Source organism: Benincasa hispida, chromosome 1, assembly GCF_027475165.1.
Source record: "Benincasa hispida cultivar pf3 chromosome 1, pf3_genome.v1.1, whole genome shotgun sequence".
Taxonomy (NCBI): domain Eukaryota; kingdom Viridiplantae; phylum Streptophyta; class Magnoliopsida; order Cucurbitales; family Cucurbitaceae; genus Benincasa; species Benincasa hispida.
This window is the reverse complement of record NC_143478.1, coordinates 12099883-12117490: the sequence shown is the minus strand read 5'-3', so window position 1 is coordinate 12117490 and position 17608 is coordinate 12099883. Positions and strand designations below refer to the sequence as shown.

The following is a 17608-nucleotide window of genomic DNA, read 5'->3' as shown; positions in this document are numbered from 1 at the left end:
TCTTAATGAGACGTACATTTGCCTCATCCCCAAGAAAACTGATGCTAAAACTGCTGGAGATTACAAATATATTAGTCTCACTACATGCCTATATAAGGTCATTGCAAGAGTGCTTTGAAAAAGGCTTAAGAAAGTTCTCCCTCATAGCATTTTCTAGAATCAATTGTTTTGTGGCCAACCGGCAGACTATTGATGCTTCATTGATTGTTAATGAATTGATTGATCTCTATTTGAGAACCAAGGAAAAAGGCGTGGTGATAAAGCTTGATATAACGAAAGCATTTGATACAGTTGACTTGGAGTTCTTGGACAACATTTTAGTTTCCAAAGGTTTCGACAACACATGGAGAGGGTAGATAATGGGATGTATTTCCTCGGCTAATTACTTCATTAATCATCATTATCATTGGCAGACCTAGAGACAAGATCAGGGCAACCAGGGGGTCTTAGACAAAGAGACCCTCTTTCCCCCTTCCTTTTCACCTTGGTGGTGCATTTGCCTTACCAGAATGTTCACGCAAGGAATCAAACTAGATATTATTGAAGGCTTTAGTATTAGAAATTCGGGAATCTCCATCAATCATTTACAATTTGCAGACGACACGATCCAGTTCTCCTCCCTGAGAAACGACAAACTTAGGGGCTGTTAGGGGTGCTGAGTTGAGATAGGATGTCTAGAGTTCATGTCTGTGGAGTTCATATATCTATGGAGTTCATGTGTCTGTGTTTGGGGTGCAGAGTTATTTGGTCTGAGTTCATATGTCTGTGTTTGGGGTGCAGAGTTGTGTTCATATGTCTGGGTATCTGATACAGTTTTTTGAACTCTAAATAATATGCTTTTATGATTACTATTTTTATTTTGAAACTTTTTTATTCAATAATTCTACCAAACTTTGTTTGAATAAAATATGGATTGCAATTTTTTCTTTTAATTTTTAAAACTTTTCTTTCTTTCTTTTTTTCTTTTTTGGGCAACGAACAACAATTAACCCATTACAATTCTCGTGGAAATATGGTTAAATAAAATGAGAAACTAAAGCGAAATCAAAACTTTTGATTGTAGCTAATTTTTCTCCATGAATTTCATTATCATCTTCTTTTTTTCTTCTTCTTCCTATTGTTGCTCTATATTTTTACTATGTCATGAATTTTTTTTTAATAAATCTCCCTCATTATCCTAACAGCCAATAGAATGTCACCACATTTCCTCAACAGTTTCACTTTCATTTCTTCTAAATTTAGAGGATCATCATAGAACAAATCTCTATATTTCACAAATTCTTGCTGGAAAATGTTCCAGGAAAAAAAATTCATTTTGTGGTTTTTTTTTTATTTGTTGTATGTTACATACTTTTCGTCTAAATATTCTCAGCACTCATTTGATATGCAAACGTATAGATATTACACTTAATATAGACAAAATAATATTTTTTATATAATCAACAACCCTACAACATACTTTAACAGTCATCAGTCTTATAGTAGTCGGAAGTAGTTATCGAAGTTGATTATCGAAGATGATTTTTGTTGGAATTTGAAGTCAGAGGTGGTGGTTGGAGTCTAAAGTTGGTCACATGAAGGTGTATTGGAGTTGCTTGTCGAAATTTTTCGTTGGAGGTGGTTTTCAAATCCCAGAGTTGGCCGGGCGAAAGTGGTTGTCGAAGTTGATCATCGAAGATGATTTTCGCTGGAGATTGTAGTCAGAGGTGACTGTCGGAGCCCGAAGTTAGTCGCATGATGGTGGTGTTAGAGTTAGTTGTCAGAGTTTGTCGTCGAAGGTGGTTGTCGAAGTCTCGAATTGGTCGTTGAAGTTGCTCGCTCAAAGGTGATCATCGAATGTGATTTTCATTAGAGTTTGTAGTCGGAAGTTGTTGCCGGAGCCTACGAAGGTGGTTGTCAAAGTTGGACATCGAAGTTTGTTGTCGGAGCCAATTGGTCGTCGGAGTTGGTAGCATGAAGGTGGTCGTCGGAGTTAAGTCACCGGAGGTGGTTGTCGAAGGCCAGAATTGGTTGTCGGAGTTGGTCGCACATAGGTTGTCGGAACTTGAAGTTGGTTGTCGAAGCTGTCATCGAATGTGGTTTTCGGAGTCCGGATTTCATCGTCGGAGTTGTCATCGGAGATGGTTGTCGGAGCCTGGAGTTGATCATTGGAGTTGTCATCGGAGGTGGTTGTCGGAGACCAGAGTTGGTCGCCGGTGTTTTCATCGAAGGCGGTTGTCGAAGCCCAGAGTTAGTTCTCGAAGTGTGACAGTGATCGATGGGTGGAGCCATTGAAAACATGGAAAGAAGGGAAGTTTGGGTGAGTTGATAAAATATACCAACTCCACCAACATTTAATGTTGGTGGGCCAAACCATGAGGTGGTATATTATACCAACTCGACTCAACTCATGTTGGTAAGCCAAACACTCTCTTACAAACTTATTTGAGATCGATCATCCATTCTTTTAAACAGGTTTCGAGGCTCGAGATTAATCATTCCTGTTATAATTCTATAGTTAGAATTTTCCATTCTTGTAAATATTTTGTGATATTTTCCTTTTCTATGCTTTGTACACTTGTATATATTCATATCTTTGGTGAATGAATAGAGGATTCTTATTCTTTCTCAAGCTTAAGAGTTTTACATGGTATCAGGGCCCTCTAAACAAACTTAAGGTTTTGTGAACCTTAGGGTTTGAGAATTTAGAACCTGTTTGTGATACATTTAGGGTTTTGTAGAGAGGTGAGTTAACACTTTTGCTCACAGTCGCCGTCTTTGGTTCGTTAGCCGTCGTTAGCCGCCGCCGCTGCCGGGGGGGAAAAAAAGGCTATTTTTTCGACACCGCCCAGTCCATCGAAGAGCCCAACCACCGATCTACAAAACCCCAAAGTTCAGATCCCATCTGACCAGCGCATGAGGCTCACGCACCGATTGTTCTTCTTTGTCGTCCGTCCACGCGCCAACGCGTGTAGGCGCATGCACCATTAATTTTGGTTCGTCTTCTGTGGGTTTCCTCAGTTTTGTTGACTCTTCTTGGTGGTGTGTTTGTTTGGGATATATAGATATACCCACTGCTTGTAAAGACATCTCTTCGGTAAATTAGGGTTTGATTCTCTGTTGTCCGGTGTCTATTTTTTGGGGTAATGGCTGATAAGAAACCAGTAGTCACGTCTGAGATTGTTCCTATGGTGTCAAAAGTAACTGAACACAAGTTGAATGGACCTAACTACTATTCATGGAGATCAAATGTTCGCCACTTTATTAGGAACATGGAGATGGATGATCACATCACAGAAGAGTCACCGGTTGATGCTAATAAAGAAGATTTGGTGGCGGAACGATTCAAGAATGCTTCTACAAATCAAGAATTCTATTGACTGTGAAATTGTTGAACTAGTAAATCACTGCGAATCAGTCAATGAACTATTGGAATATTTGGATTTCCTTTATTCAGGGAAAGAGAATATTAATAGAGTGTTTGATGTTTGTAAGACTCTATATCAATCTGATCAAGGAGAAAAATCTCTTATAAGCTACTTTATGGAGGTTAAAAAATACATGCGCGGAACTCAATGCCTTGATGCCAATCAGCATGGATCCAAAAGTTCCAATGGCTCAACATGAAAAGTTGTTTATCTTTTTTTTAACAAGAAACAAACCACTTCATTAAGATAATGAAAGTTGTTATAAGTGAATGAAAGGAAACAACCACTTGAAAACAAATCAAAACATAACATAGATTAGTAAATGCACCAGGACATCTCAACTAGGTTGACACCTCCGTAGCACTCTCATCATCTCCTAACTATTAGAGCAAAGAGACTTAAACATAGAACAAAGCTGAAAGAAACCATGCCTGATACAAAGGCTTACATCAAATGCGGATCTGAAAAATAAACTTATAGCCAAAAAACTAAGCAATTACAAAATCATGAAAGCTGAAAAATGAAGGCATTCCAATTGAGACTGATGTCTTGAATGGAGAGATCTTTAAATTCTTTTGCAAGGGAGCACCAAGAAGAGGCATTGAGATGAGCGGTATCAAATTCTTTTGTGAGGGAGCACGTGAAAAGTTGTTTATCATGAGCTTTTTAGTAGGTCTTGCACCTAAATATGAGATGGTCAAAGATCAAGTGTTGTCAAGCTCAAATATCTTATCGTTGGAAGAAGCTTACACTCGAATACTTCGTACTGAAAAGACACAAGCAGTTACGTCATCTCCTCTATAACAACAGCCTTCCAAACTTCAGTTCCCATTGCTTCCTGTATGTTACTCGGTATCACCCCTGCATCTAAACTAGTGGTAAAGGCCCTAAATTCTGATGACAGGTTACTATATATCATGTAACTATGCATGGGGTACCTTGTACATGACCGAATACCTTTCCTCAGGGCTATTGGAAGATCAAGAGAAGCATCATATTCCTTCAAACTGTCAGAATTTCCATTGTGATCACTAGTCTCCTCTTCCTGTTTCTCATCTTCAGAAATCACACCTTTTTCACCATTATCTTTAGTATCACTCACATTTTCTAGAGCTGTGTCTGAATCGTCATTCACTGTCGTCTTCTCATCTGCTATAGTGGTGCTATCAGCACCTTTCCCTCCTTTTTCCTCTCTGCACTCGTTAGTACAAGTATCAATCTCATTAATTTCAGGAATACATGTACCTGATGTCGGGTTTGACTCATGGACCAGAGCCGGAGATGCAACAGGTGACGTTGTTTCCTTCCTGAGATTTTTCCTATAGTATGTTATCCATGGGACTTGATTGGTAGGAAAGATAGGACCAACATGTTCGGGAATAGGGGCAGACTCCAAGGGAATTGTATATGTGGACCAGATAGTCTCTTCACTAGAGGTCTCCCCCTGAAGATGGCTAACAAGGAAGAAGGGTTGATCCTCAAGGAAGGTGATATCCATGGAAACAAAATATTTGCGAGAGGATGGGTGGTAACATTTATACCCGCGCTGATGGAGTGGATACCCAACAAAGACGCACTTTTGAGCACGGGGAGTAAATTTCGTGCGGTTTGGACCATGAGAGTGAACAAAGGCAACACAGGCAAAAACTCGAAGTGGTACATCGGAGACTAAACGAGTCGTAGGGTATGACTCTTTTAAACAGTCTAAGGGGTTTTGAAAATTGAGGACCCGGGAAGGCATTCGGTTGATTAAGTGAGCAGCAGTAAGGATGACATCACCCCATAGGTAAGACGGGAGTGATGTGGATAGCATTAAGGACCTAGCAACTTCCACTAAATGACGATTTTTCCTCTCTGCTACCCCATTTTGTTGGGGAGTGTAGGCACACGAACTCTGGTGGATAATCCCTTTGGAAGTAAGAAACTCCTAGAAGGAAGCGTTAAAGAATTCCCGCCCATTGTCACTTCTCAAAATACCAATCCTGACATTAAACTGGGTTTCCACAGTGGCATAAAATTGTTGGAATACAGATAATATCTCGGACTTATCAGTGAGAAGAAAGACCCAAGTAAGCCGAGTGTGGTCGTCTATAAAAGTGACAAACCAGCGTTTCCCTGTGGAGGTTGTGGTTAGTCAGGGACCCCAAACATCACTGTGGACTAAGGTGAAGGGTTTGGATGGTTTATAGGGCTGGGAGTGAAAGGAGACACGACTCTGTTTGGCACGAATACACACTTCATACTTTAAAGAAGACACATTAATATTGCGAAATAAATGTAGAAATAAGTGTTTCATGTACTGAAAGTTCGGATGCCCTAAGCGGTAATGCCATAACAAAAAATCATTCTCAGAGGTAGAAAAATTTAAGGAGACAAGGCTAGTCCTATAATCATTCCTAGAGGAAACATCATCAGTTAGGAAGTAGAGTCCCCCATCGTGCCGGGCAGTGCCAATCGTCATCCCCGAGCTTAGATCCTAAAATAAAACAGAGTCGGGTGAAAAAACTGCCTGACAATTCAAATCTCTTGTAATCTTACTGATGGATAACAAATTATATGAAATTTTAGGAACATGCAAAACGTCCCGCAAAACCAAACCCTCAAACGGAGATAAATCCCCTTTTCCTGCAACAGGTGCGAACGACCCATCTGCAATCCTAATTCGTTTGTTACCAGCACTTGGATAATATGAGAGAAACTGATCAAAGGTACCAGTAAGATGATCCGTCGCCCCTGAGTCAACAATCCAAGGCTTTCTATCGTTCACACTAATAAGACCAAAAGACTGTATATTGCCTGACTGGGCGATGGTACCGATTCCAACCGTACTCAAGCTGGTCGTATTGTCAACTGAGGGAAACACAGGCAAGATATTTGTAGTAGGTAAAATAGGGAAAGAATTTACCGGGCTTTCATCTGAGTATTGGGTCGAGCCACAACCGGTTGGAAACGGGGCAGCCACTAACGGCAGGAAGGAAATCGACGGCTAGAAGGTAGTCGTCGACTGGAGGCGGTTGTCGGCCTGTTGTTGGTCAAATGTGCCTAGGGCAGAATCAGAGAGGTCATGTTCTCTTTGCCGGACGAGAGGGTTCGCCGGATCTGACACGAAAACCCTAGGGTACGCCGGCGTAGTTGAGTTTTTGCAGGTCGAAGCCGAAGCCCTAGGCTCGATCGGAAGCTGTCGAAGGTCTGAAGCCCTAGGCGCGATCGGAAACCCACCCTGTTCGTCGATCGGAAGTTGCAGGTCGAAGGCGCGATCGAAAGAAACTCTATCTGCCAAGGGTTGCTGCGGATGCGGACGTCCCCGATCGGAACCGTACCTGAGGGATCAGTTGACGGCGGCGCGAGACGAGGCAGATCGGCTCTATTTGTGCATTCTTCAGATCTGTCCATCTGCGGCTCCCATTGACGGCGGCTTTCTGTTGACTGCAACTAGATGGCAGAAATTAATTCCGATGAGGTAGCTTGAAAACACTCCTTTACCGCGGCTCGAATAGCGGTTTTCATATCAAAACTCGAAGATCCACCAGCTGAAGGCGACTGTGGATGGTTCTCTTCTATAGTGGCTAGGGTTTCGTCCCCTTGCTCTGATACCATGTCAAAAATAAAAGAGTAGGGAAGAGAATAACAACACAGTTACGTGGAAACCCTAATACAGGGAGAAAAACCACGATAGACACTGATTTTTATTATTAATTCTGATACACAAAGTACAAGAGAATAGGCCAAATAAATAGACTAGTGGGAAGCCCTAGGGTACACATAATTACTAAAATGCCCCTAGGGTTACAAGCTGTTTTTTCGACAATATGTACTTAACTTGTTGACTGAAACAGGAAAGCTAGGAGCTAAGCCATGTAGTACCCCAATGATGCCCAACTTACAGCTCACAAAAGATGGAGAATTGCTAAAAGATCCTGAAAGATATAGGAGGTTAGTGGGAAAACTTAATTACCTTACAGTGACTCAACCCGACATAGCCTATTCAGTAAGTATTGTGAGTCAATACATGTCATGTCTTACAGGCATTGGGTTGCATTGGAACAGATTCTTTGTTATCTGAAGGCTGCTCCCGGACGTGGTTTATTATATAAAGATTATGGTCATACTAATATTGAATGTTTCTCAGACGCCGATTGGGCAGGATCTAAAGAAGACGGAAGATCAACTTCAAGGTATTGTGTTTTTGTTGGTGGTAAATTGATTTCTTGGAAGAGTAAGAAGCAAAATGTGGTGTCACGTTCAAGTGCAGAATCAGAATATAGAGCAATGGCACAATCTATGTATGAATTGATTTGGATATATGAACTTCTTGTTGAGTTGAGATTTGAAATCACCATACCGACAAAGTTGTGGTGTGATAATCAAGCAGCACTTCATATTGCGTCTAATCTAGTATTTCATGAAAGGACTAAACATATTGAAGTTGATTGCCATTTTGTACGTGAGAAAATTCAACAAAGGTTGGTATCTACAGGATATGTGAAGACTGGAGAACAATTAGGAGATATTTTCACGAAAGCATTTGATGTAAGACGTATAGATTATCTATGTAACAAGTTGGGCATGATTAACATACATGCTCTAACTTGAGGGGGAGTGTTATAATTCTATAGTTAGGGTTTTCCATTCTTGTAAATATTTTGTGATATTTTCCTTTTCTATGCTTTGTGCACTTGTATATATTCATATCTTTGGTGAATGAATAGAGGATTCTGATTCTTTCTCAAATCTAAGAGTTTTACAATTCCAAATCAAAGTTCGAGGGTATAAACTATGATCCCAATACAGTTAATGCTCTGACTGAAGCTTTAGGTAGCAAGGTTGGCTCTTGGCCTACAAGTTATCTCAGTCTTCCCCTTAATGGCAACCCATTCATAAACACATTTCGGGAGCCTATCACTGAGAAGGTTGAAAGAAGATTTGGAAGTTGGAGTGGTACCAATATCTCTAAAGGTGAAAGACTTACACCGATCCAAGCTACATTAAGCAACTTTCCCACATACTTCCTCTCTCTTCAAGCTTTCATCCAAGGCTGCAGCACACATTGAGAAACTTTACAAAAAAACTTCCTTTGGAATGGTAAAAAGGATAAGAAAAGTATTCATTCTATCAATTGCCAGAAAGTTGAGCTTCCTATTCAAGAAGGGGGCCTCAGATTAACCAATTTGAAGACCAAAACCAAAGCCTTCTCACTAAAGGGATTTGAAGATATAATTTGGAAAAGGATGCCCATGGGAGACACCTTATCGATGCCAAATATGGCTCATAACTTCAATGAACAAATATTTATTAAAATAAAAAATAAAAAACAACTATAGCAATTACAGCCAATTAAGAACGCAGAAAAAGTCTGCAGCCCAATGATCGAAGGCCAGAACAAGGATCAAAACAACAACAAATAATTAAAAAACCATTCCTTTCGAAGGCCTTTCCAATGGAGAATGCTCATCACTCCAGCAAGAAAAACAGACAACTCCAAAGTCCAAAGCACCAAGGTGCAACAAAATAATATGACGAAGAAGACAAAACATGTCATTGAAACTTCATTCCATATAACCATACAGACGAGAGCCCCAAACCCTTAAAGGATTCTACCACCGAAAACTTAACTAAGAACCATCTCCTTAAAAGGCCTCCTGACTTCTCAAAGAACTGCACAAAAAACCATCCAATTTCCTTGTAAATTCATCAACCATATTAGCATTCTCCTTCCTTGGAAGACTCCTTTCTCTCTTAATAATTGGTCTAGTTATAGATAATTGAAACCCTAATTCGAATTTCATCCTCCTGCAACTAAAGAAGCAATTAATAGAATGAATTCATACTAATTTGAACTCCCAACAATCTACAACGAAACAATCAATATAAAGTTAAGTTACGAGTTAAATACCTCTCTGTTGAACACCCACAAATTTGGAGAAAATTTCATCAAAGAGAATATCAGTCCTAGTGATGTGGACACAAAACTCCACTGCAACTCCACCAACACGATTGTATTGCTCTTTTATTTCAGAATGTGCATAATGGCTTTCACTCATCACATCATCCAATTTTTCATTCTTTTCAATTTGGTTACAGAAGGCCACTGATATATATGAAAACACTTCGTCCACATATGATAACAGCAACTCGATCAGAAAGGGCATTACCAACTCCTGCAAAGATTCCAACGACCTAGGGAGATCAATAACACCATGAGCATGGCCGTCATAAATGGTTATTGCCATGCTAAGGGCACTCATCCAGTCCCCTGCTTTCCTTAGAACCTGAACCCGCTCCTTCCATGGAAGGAGACGGGAAATAACAAGATGCATAGGTCCCAATACATATATAGAAGCTCCTCTAACAGCCACACAATTGTGATACGCCTTCTCAGGGTTGCCCAAAACATTAACAAAGTGGGTGTGATATGCAATGAAATCTTCCTTATCAAAGCCATCTACAAATATACTTGTCTGGTGAATCATAGTTCCATCCTTCTCAAATAAGAAGAGTTGTCCTGTTACTGTGAGAATGACAAGAACCTGTAGAGTTTATAAAACTTCTGATTAAATCTTGATGCAAACAGGTATTCCTTACTACATGCAGAAAATATGGATGGAGCCACCAGTTAAAACTGGAATTCTATTCATTTACTTTCAATAAGAACCAATCTCACTAAATGCAATCTGATGGTTTTTGTTGTATCTATAAATCCTAACTTTTCTGCTTATATGTACTATGTTTAAAACTGAAAATAAGCACCAAGCCCAACATCACAGTAACCTTTTACAGCTGCACTGAACTATTAAGGTAATAGTAGTTAAAGACAAATTTAGAAACAATAAAAACGATCAACCTTCTCTTTCTTTTTCTTTTTTTTTTTATAAGAACGATCAACCTTTAAAAAATTACCTGGTCGTTTAACCAGACAACACCTATGGCTGCACTCTCAAGGGACCACTTGCCACATACTTTAAGCTCTGTTTTCACCAACTTTGCTACCTGAACCATTTTATCCCAGGCAATTGCAAGCAACGAAACCCTTTCTACTGCTTCAGAAGGTGAAGTTTCTGCCATAATTTAAATCTTAAGGCCAGAAATAAAAACTAAATGCTCAAATCCTTTATTTATAAATAGAAATTTTCATTGACCTGATGAAATCATAAGGTAAAAGCCGACAAGCCAAAGGAGTTGCAAAAACCTCTCCATTAAACACAAACCAGAAATTATGTAGGTGCTATCCTTCTCCAACCATACTCCAATGGAATGGGTTGATTTTATTAAGTTACAAACTAAAATAAGACTGAATTGAAACATCACTTCAAAAATGTGATCCAGGTCACTCATCAAATCAATTCTGAATTTTTACAAATACTATATTCATTTTTCTGACATGAAACAAATACTATATTCATTCCATAAATGATTGATGTCGTGATCATGTTAAGGGCAATAAATTCTTACCAAAAGACTGTGAGCACTTCCAAGCAGTGTAAGGCATAGAACCTTCCCGAATCCCATCTGGCTTAGAGAGCTGAGCATACACTTCCACAGTGGGACTCAACCTAACCTGATCCAATCTCAAGTGAATTCAAAAAGTTTCAGAACAGGTTAAGTAAAAATATCAACATACAATTATGAACAAAAAATTGTGCTATTATCAAGAGTCCCATACCACCAGAGCAGTTTGATGGGTAGCAAATACGACAACTCCTTCTTCGACAAAAGATGATCCTTCATTGAAGAGTTTCCAGCCTGAATCTCCTCCAACAACACCCCCCATCATGCTCCCAATACTGCTGGTTGAAACTGCGGCATTTGAAAGAGTTGGTGGCAAAGAACTTCCACAGAATTCATTCAAAAGAAGTGCTGAAGCTGATAGAACAGTCCCCGTTTTTTGCCCATCAAGAAGACACTAATTCAGTAAATTAACACCAGATCACAATTCGGACCAATTAATTTGTTTGGTGTCACAAACCCTTACAGAATAAGCATTTTAGTTGCAACGGCCAATATAATTAAGATCATTCTAATGGCAACAGAACCCATATAACTATGGTGTAGATTAATTTTCTACCTGAGTTTTATTGGAGAATCTATTTAGCAAAGGAACCACTGAGAACGTATGTAACAAAACCAGACCCTTGCTATCACCGGTAACTGCTTTAAATTGTCGAGTAACCTGAGCCTCCTGCCCAAGGAACAATGAATGAACAACTGGTGATGTGTGTTCTCCGGAAATAACCTTCGCTGCTGATGCCCTCAACACATCCCAGACTGTAATATGACCATCACTGTAACCAGCTAGAAGCAGGTCCCCTTGCTGATTAAAGCATAGAGATGTTACTGGTGCAGTTGATTTATCTCCTTGTGATCCAAGCAGTAACATCTATATCCACATAGTGTAACTTATAATATTAAAATATCTTAATAAATGGAGAAGTAACAAAAAGACTGAGACCAACAAAGATGATCAAGGATCTTGTCAGTAAAATACAAAAATAATAAATAAAGAAGTCAGTTTCTCGGCTTGGTTTGAAAAGATAATATCGCTCTTTTTTAACAAGAAAAAATCTATTTTTTTCAAAAATAAACTAGAGACTGTCACCAGACAATGAAGGATGTAAAAAGAAAAAGATAAAGCATCAAACCTCCACCAAGAGACACAAAAAGGCATGGCAATTGGTGGCAATCATTCAAATTTTGAATACTATAATTAGACAAGGAATTTGACAAAAAATACCAAATCGAAGCAAAAACTTCACTAATGTCCCAAAATTCATCAAGAGTTGCAACTCTCTCCATTTTTGTTTTCCTCCTCCAAGTTCCCTACTAGAGAGCTTAAGTCAAAGTCAAATCTTCAATAGTATCTTGGGTTTGTAAAGAGGGTGGATTTGAACTTCAATGAACTTTTTGCAGTGAATATACTATCAGTGAACCAAAGAGCATTTGAGGCACTACATTTGCAATCTGTTAGAGGTGTTTAATCCTTCCAACCTTAGAGCTGAGAGAAGAAGTGGTGTAAAACCAAAAGGGAAACAATCTTATACTGGCATTTGCTAACTGAATTGGAGAGGGTAAAAGAAATACATGTTCAATCATGCCTTTTATCTCCAAGTATACAGCCTTCACGATCCCCTAAATGATAATCATTGGAGTTTGTCAGCCAAAACAGCTTCAGAAAACAATTATCTTGGCCAGTCCAAGTATGTCTCCAATAAACTCGGTTTCCACTGCTACTATAAAAGAATATCATTTCCCATGGCCTCACAACATTTCAAAATGTAGCACCATGATATATAGTGCTTGAGTAATACTTAAAGTTAAAAACCAACTCCAAGTTTAGTTCCGTACTGCTAACAATTAATATACAGCATAAGACAACCCTAATCGAAAATAAACACTTCCCTTTACCTAGCAAATTATTGTTTCTTTTTTCCCAAAACATTGACGTTGGGTTTCCTTTTGTTAACAGGTAAGTAAATGTTATCCCAGCACATGAGATGGCTTTCTCCCTCATTATTGGCTTCTTTTTCACGAGAGACTATTGGGACTTTCAAAAGGAAGAAGTCCTCCATTTGCCAACCTACTTACGATTCTTTCATGGATATCAAAAAGATTTAAGCCACCACCATACTGCACACCCAAATAGCATGTGTTATTGACCCAAAATACACCTGAAAGTAGTGGCTTCCTCCAGGGATAAGATTTTCATCAATATTGATTACCTATGATCAAAGACTTGCAGATCAACTCTAACCAAAATGAAGCTTAAAGATTTTGATGGCTTTAAGGAGATTATCAAGCCTACCTTCTCTGTATGAAGAAAGCAATGAGCTCCGACTTGCATATTGAAGAGTGAAGGGTCGGAGAAGACATCTCCATTCTAAACATCAAAAATGACCATAAAGATGTTGAAACTCCTTGTTCTTCTATTTTAATCCTTTTTCCGCTCATGCTCCTACTACAAAGTATAACGTTCTAACAACTTCCTTGAGATCAAAAAAGACCATAGAGGTGTTGAAACTTCCTCATTCTTCTATTTTAATCTTTTTTTCCGCTCAACCTCCTACTATAACATTCTAAGGTGTACTTTTCATCATGTGTGTCCCTACCTTCTTAAGCAACTCCAAATTTGGCCCTTTCAATACTTTCAAATACAATACCGCCATCTCACTCAGTATGCGATAGTCATTTCCCTTTGTGGTAGATAAAATTATTAAGAACTTCACTAGTAGAAATGATATCACCATCTCAAGGAACAAAAATCGATGGCATTCCTTAAAAAACAACAAAAACTCTATATGCTTCCAAAAAAAAAAGAAAAAAAATCCTCTATGATGCCAAATTTGGCACTTGTAATACTTTACCGGTAAAACGTAAAATGACAGCATAATTACTTATTATATCCTAATGTTTATATCCCTCTACAAAAAGAAAGGTATGTTTTAAGAAAACTTTAGAATTCAAGGACACGGTTGTGCAATCTATAGAACATATCATGTTCCAGTAAGGTCGTGTACGTTTCAAGAAAACTTAAACCATGGACGTAATACAGTTTTCTAAATGACTGGAAACTGATGGCATTCTTGAAAGGAGAATTCTGACTATAACTTCAAATCTCCTGTATAAGATGCCAAAAGTTTCAAGTCCACATATCATTTTTAACATCTCAAACAATTCGTTGAAGTGGATGTAAAAACCGAATGTAACATTCAAGAGACCCATATAGTACAAGTGGAGAAGATGGAGAAAGAGAAATGCAATCGGTTACACTATTTGCAGCTATTAAATGGTGCTATTTAACAATATATCAAACATGCATTTACGGTCACAGCTCCATAAATCTCTCGTATCCATATAAGTTCTAAGTAGACAAAAAGAAACTCAGATAACAGATGCACCAAGAAATAAACTACGTATTGCATAGGTACAATGTTGACCTTCGCATCCATGTTGTCGCCATTTTGAGCTGAGGATTTACTAGCCACCACAACAATATTTCCTTTTGACATTCCAACTGCAATATAATTCGCATGAACAGCCAAGACTTGGGAAAAACCATGTTCACGCTTGAATGAATGTGATGAAATGGTTCTTGAAATACTATTGTCGGCTTGAATGTCGAAGTACCCCAATGTTGTTGTGCCTCCCTTAATACCTTCAAGCCTCATTGGTTGGGCAGCAACGCCTTCTTCCCAATGCAGTGCAGTGAAAGCCTGCTTCTTTTCAATTTCTTCGGCCAATTCAAGTGGATTGGTCGAGGACAGGGGCATCCTTTCTGGACGTTCACCAATTTGAAAGTTGTCCAACTGCTCGGTTGTTTCCCCCAATTCAATGATATCGTCCACTTCACTGGGATCCTCAATGGCAAGATCCACCTCCGTATCTTTTGACGGTTGAAGACATTTCTCGAAATCTTGAGTTTCCAACTCCAGGCTCCCGTAGCCCACAGAACTTCCCTCATCGTCAGGTTCGATAGACCACGGAATAGCCCCTTCATTTGATTCATCGACATCCAATGCTGTTGGATGTGTCTCCATCGAACAAACATTTTTCTGAACAGGACCAGACAGGCTTCTATTGTTGGCTCCCACTCGCGGTAGAGTTGTAGCGCTCTCGTTGAAATCCACATCATCCACAGAACTCGGTTCTGCTTCGCATTCCATATCTCTAGTTATAAGAAACTCGTCATTATATGGGACACCGTCTCCGATGTTGTCCCTTTCCCACAATTCACCGCCGACGTTCATAGATGCAACCTGATAATCAGCAATCCTGTCGACCATTGAAATTGACTTTTCGCCAGAGTCCTCTGAATGAATGTTAGTATGATATAAACTATCAGAGAAAAACTCTGACTCGACAGCAGAAGAGGAAACCAACTCGTCATCGTCGAGAACCATGTTCCCATATCCTGCCCTCCTCGACTTGATTGCTGCAGCGTGCGGGGCTGGCGTGGACCGAGAAGCCGCGGCAGCTGCGGCAAGCGCCGCCCCAGGTTTCGCATTCGATCTAACCCCTCCAAACAACGATGGCAATGGACGAGATCCCCTTCGAAACGGGTCGTCCGTTAATTCACCGACCTTGGCATGAGAGACCGCACCTGGTTTCAATTGAACTGACTTCTCGTTCCATTGGTTGCTTCTTGGAGTTTCAGGATCCTTTATTGTTTCCTCGAACGGAGACTTGAACGGTGATATAGAAGGAGACGTGGAGACCCCGCCGTCCCCGGCGGCGTTGTTGCGAAGGCCGCGGGAAGGGGGAGAATGGGGAGGGGATGAGGTGGAAGAACTGGATTCGTTTAGAATCTCGTCGATGCTACGGTGAGGGAATGATAGGTCATCGTCGTCGTCGCCGTCGTCGCCGTCGCCGCTGGAGAGGTGTGCGTGAATGAAGGCATTCAAGTCCAGCTCCATTAGAGGAAGCGTTTCGTTGTCAGTCAGTTCCTTTGTCATTCTCGATCTTGAAGCCAGCTCGTTCCGCTGTGAGGACTGAGGCGGCACCAAAATAGTGAACCTTTTTCTCTTCTGCAAATACTGACACATTAATAGGCTTTAAAATATGTTTGGCCAGGTTTGTCCAAATGAAAAGTAATAAATCAATGCTAACATAAAATGTGTGTCGAATTTGATTATTTTGGTATCGTTTATATCACACATAGGATCCGTCATGATTTGTAATCAAAAGATGCAAACGGATTGACGAGCAAAACGTGTTCAATCCAATTGTATTTAGAAATTACGTTTTATCGTTATCGTTACCATTATGTTTTCCGCTACAATTACTTTTATTGTTAGAGGGAAAAATATAAATTTTAACATTTTTATCGTTATAGATACCATTTGACCCTCGTATGTAACAATAACGGTATCGATAACAGTAAATGTGTGATTTAGTAAACATGGTCTTAATTGCAACTATTCAAATATAAAGATAAAATATAAAGGGTTGTTTAGATTACTAGTTCATCCTAATCTTACAAGTAGGCCCATTTAATTATCATAATGAATTATGGTCCCACCAAGAAATTGTAATCAACAAACTTAATTCTACTAGAAGGAGAGAGTCATTGATTCAATTACGCTCGAGTATTACATGGAACCTACACCTTCTTCTTTTTTTACTAACTTTTCATCATTCATCATTTCCATTACTCTTTCTTATGACAAATAAACAACACCATCGAATTTTTTTATTATGATTGCATCAATGTGAGTTAAGACAATATAAAAAATCGCATTCCCTTTGCGATTGAGACCCATTAAAATTGATACATAATGTAATTTCATTACGATTGTGACAATTTTGATTACGGATTAATAAGTGTGACTTTAAATAAATATGTTTATAGAGTTTATATGTTTGTGGGGGTTCATATATTGTTTTTTATGCTAGATTGACTTTATGCGTCAAAGGTATTTGGTGCAATTTTTATGACACAAATAATCTTAAGATGATTATTTTTGTTTGGAAACTTTTTACTCAATAATTCTTCATTTTTTTTAATAAGCTATGGATTGCACCTTGTTCTTTTTTTTTTTTTTCTAAGCATCGTGTATTGCTGGGAGTCTTAAGAAATGGGATTTGGGGTTTATTTTGGATCATACATTTCAATTTTTTTAATTTAAGCAACCATTTTAAAAATTTGTGCATGTGACTTTTCTAGTTAAGTTGGATAAAATTATATTTTATTTATGGAAACAAAACAAGTTTAAATTTATATTGTATGTGAAATATCCTTAATTGTACTATAACCCTATTGGTGGTCATGATACACAGTTGGCATATAAAATATATAACTACCCAACTTTCTATTATACTTCTAGGATGCTACTACGTGCATGCATAGGCTTGGCAATAATTTCCTGTAATAAAAGTTAAATAAAATGAATACAACTTCTATTTTATTAAATAAAACTCAAATAGTAAAATCCTGAAAATATCGGGTACCCCTCACTCAAATATAGAATAAATTGAGCAAATAAACGAATGAACAAATGAAATAACCAAGAGTTGTAGAATGATAGACCCTTAAACCAGATTCTATCAAATAAAACATAAGCGTGGAAGCGATATTATATCCCAATGACCAAGTCACAAATCCCTCTTACCATTAGAGGGTCTATCTTTATATATACTTTTACCCAAAAAGCATGAAGAGAAAAGGATGAGTATATAAATATACTCATTAAGCGACCCACTATTGGCCTCTA

General features: G+C 38.8%; 1 protein-coding gene across 2 annotated transcripts in view; it reads right to left on the bottom strand.

The window, feature by feature from the left end:
* SETH5 (transducin family protein / WD-40 repeat family protein) overlaps positions 1-16005 on the bottom strand; it is a 44378-nt gene extending 28373 nt beyond the window's left edge. Inside the window, exons 1-6 of one of the 2 annotated variants that reach the window (XM_039028025.2) lie at positions 14336-16005; positions 11470-11781; positions 11068-11307; positions 10857-10962; positions 10305-10462; positions 9301-9934 (exon numbers count right to left, since the gene is read on the bottom strand). In XM_039028025.2, the coding sequence (XP_038883953.1) occupies positions 9301-9934; positions 10305-10462; positions 10857-10962; positions 11068-11307; positions 11470-11781; positions 14336-15940 (3055 nt within the window). In that variant the 5' untranslated portion in view covers positions 15941-16005. The remainder of the gene's footprint in view (positions 1-9300; positions 9935-10304; positions 10463-10856; positions 10963-11067; positions 11308-11469; positions 11782-14335) is intronic. The other variant, XM_039028026.2, reaches the window with a different exon arrangement.
* Positions 16006-17608: the final 1603 nt, after the last annotated feature.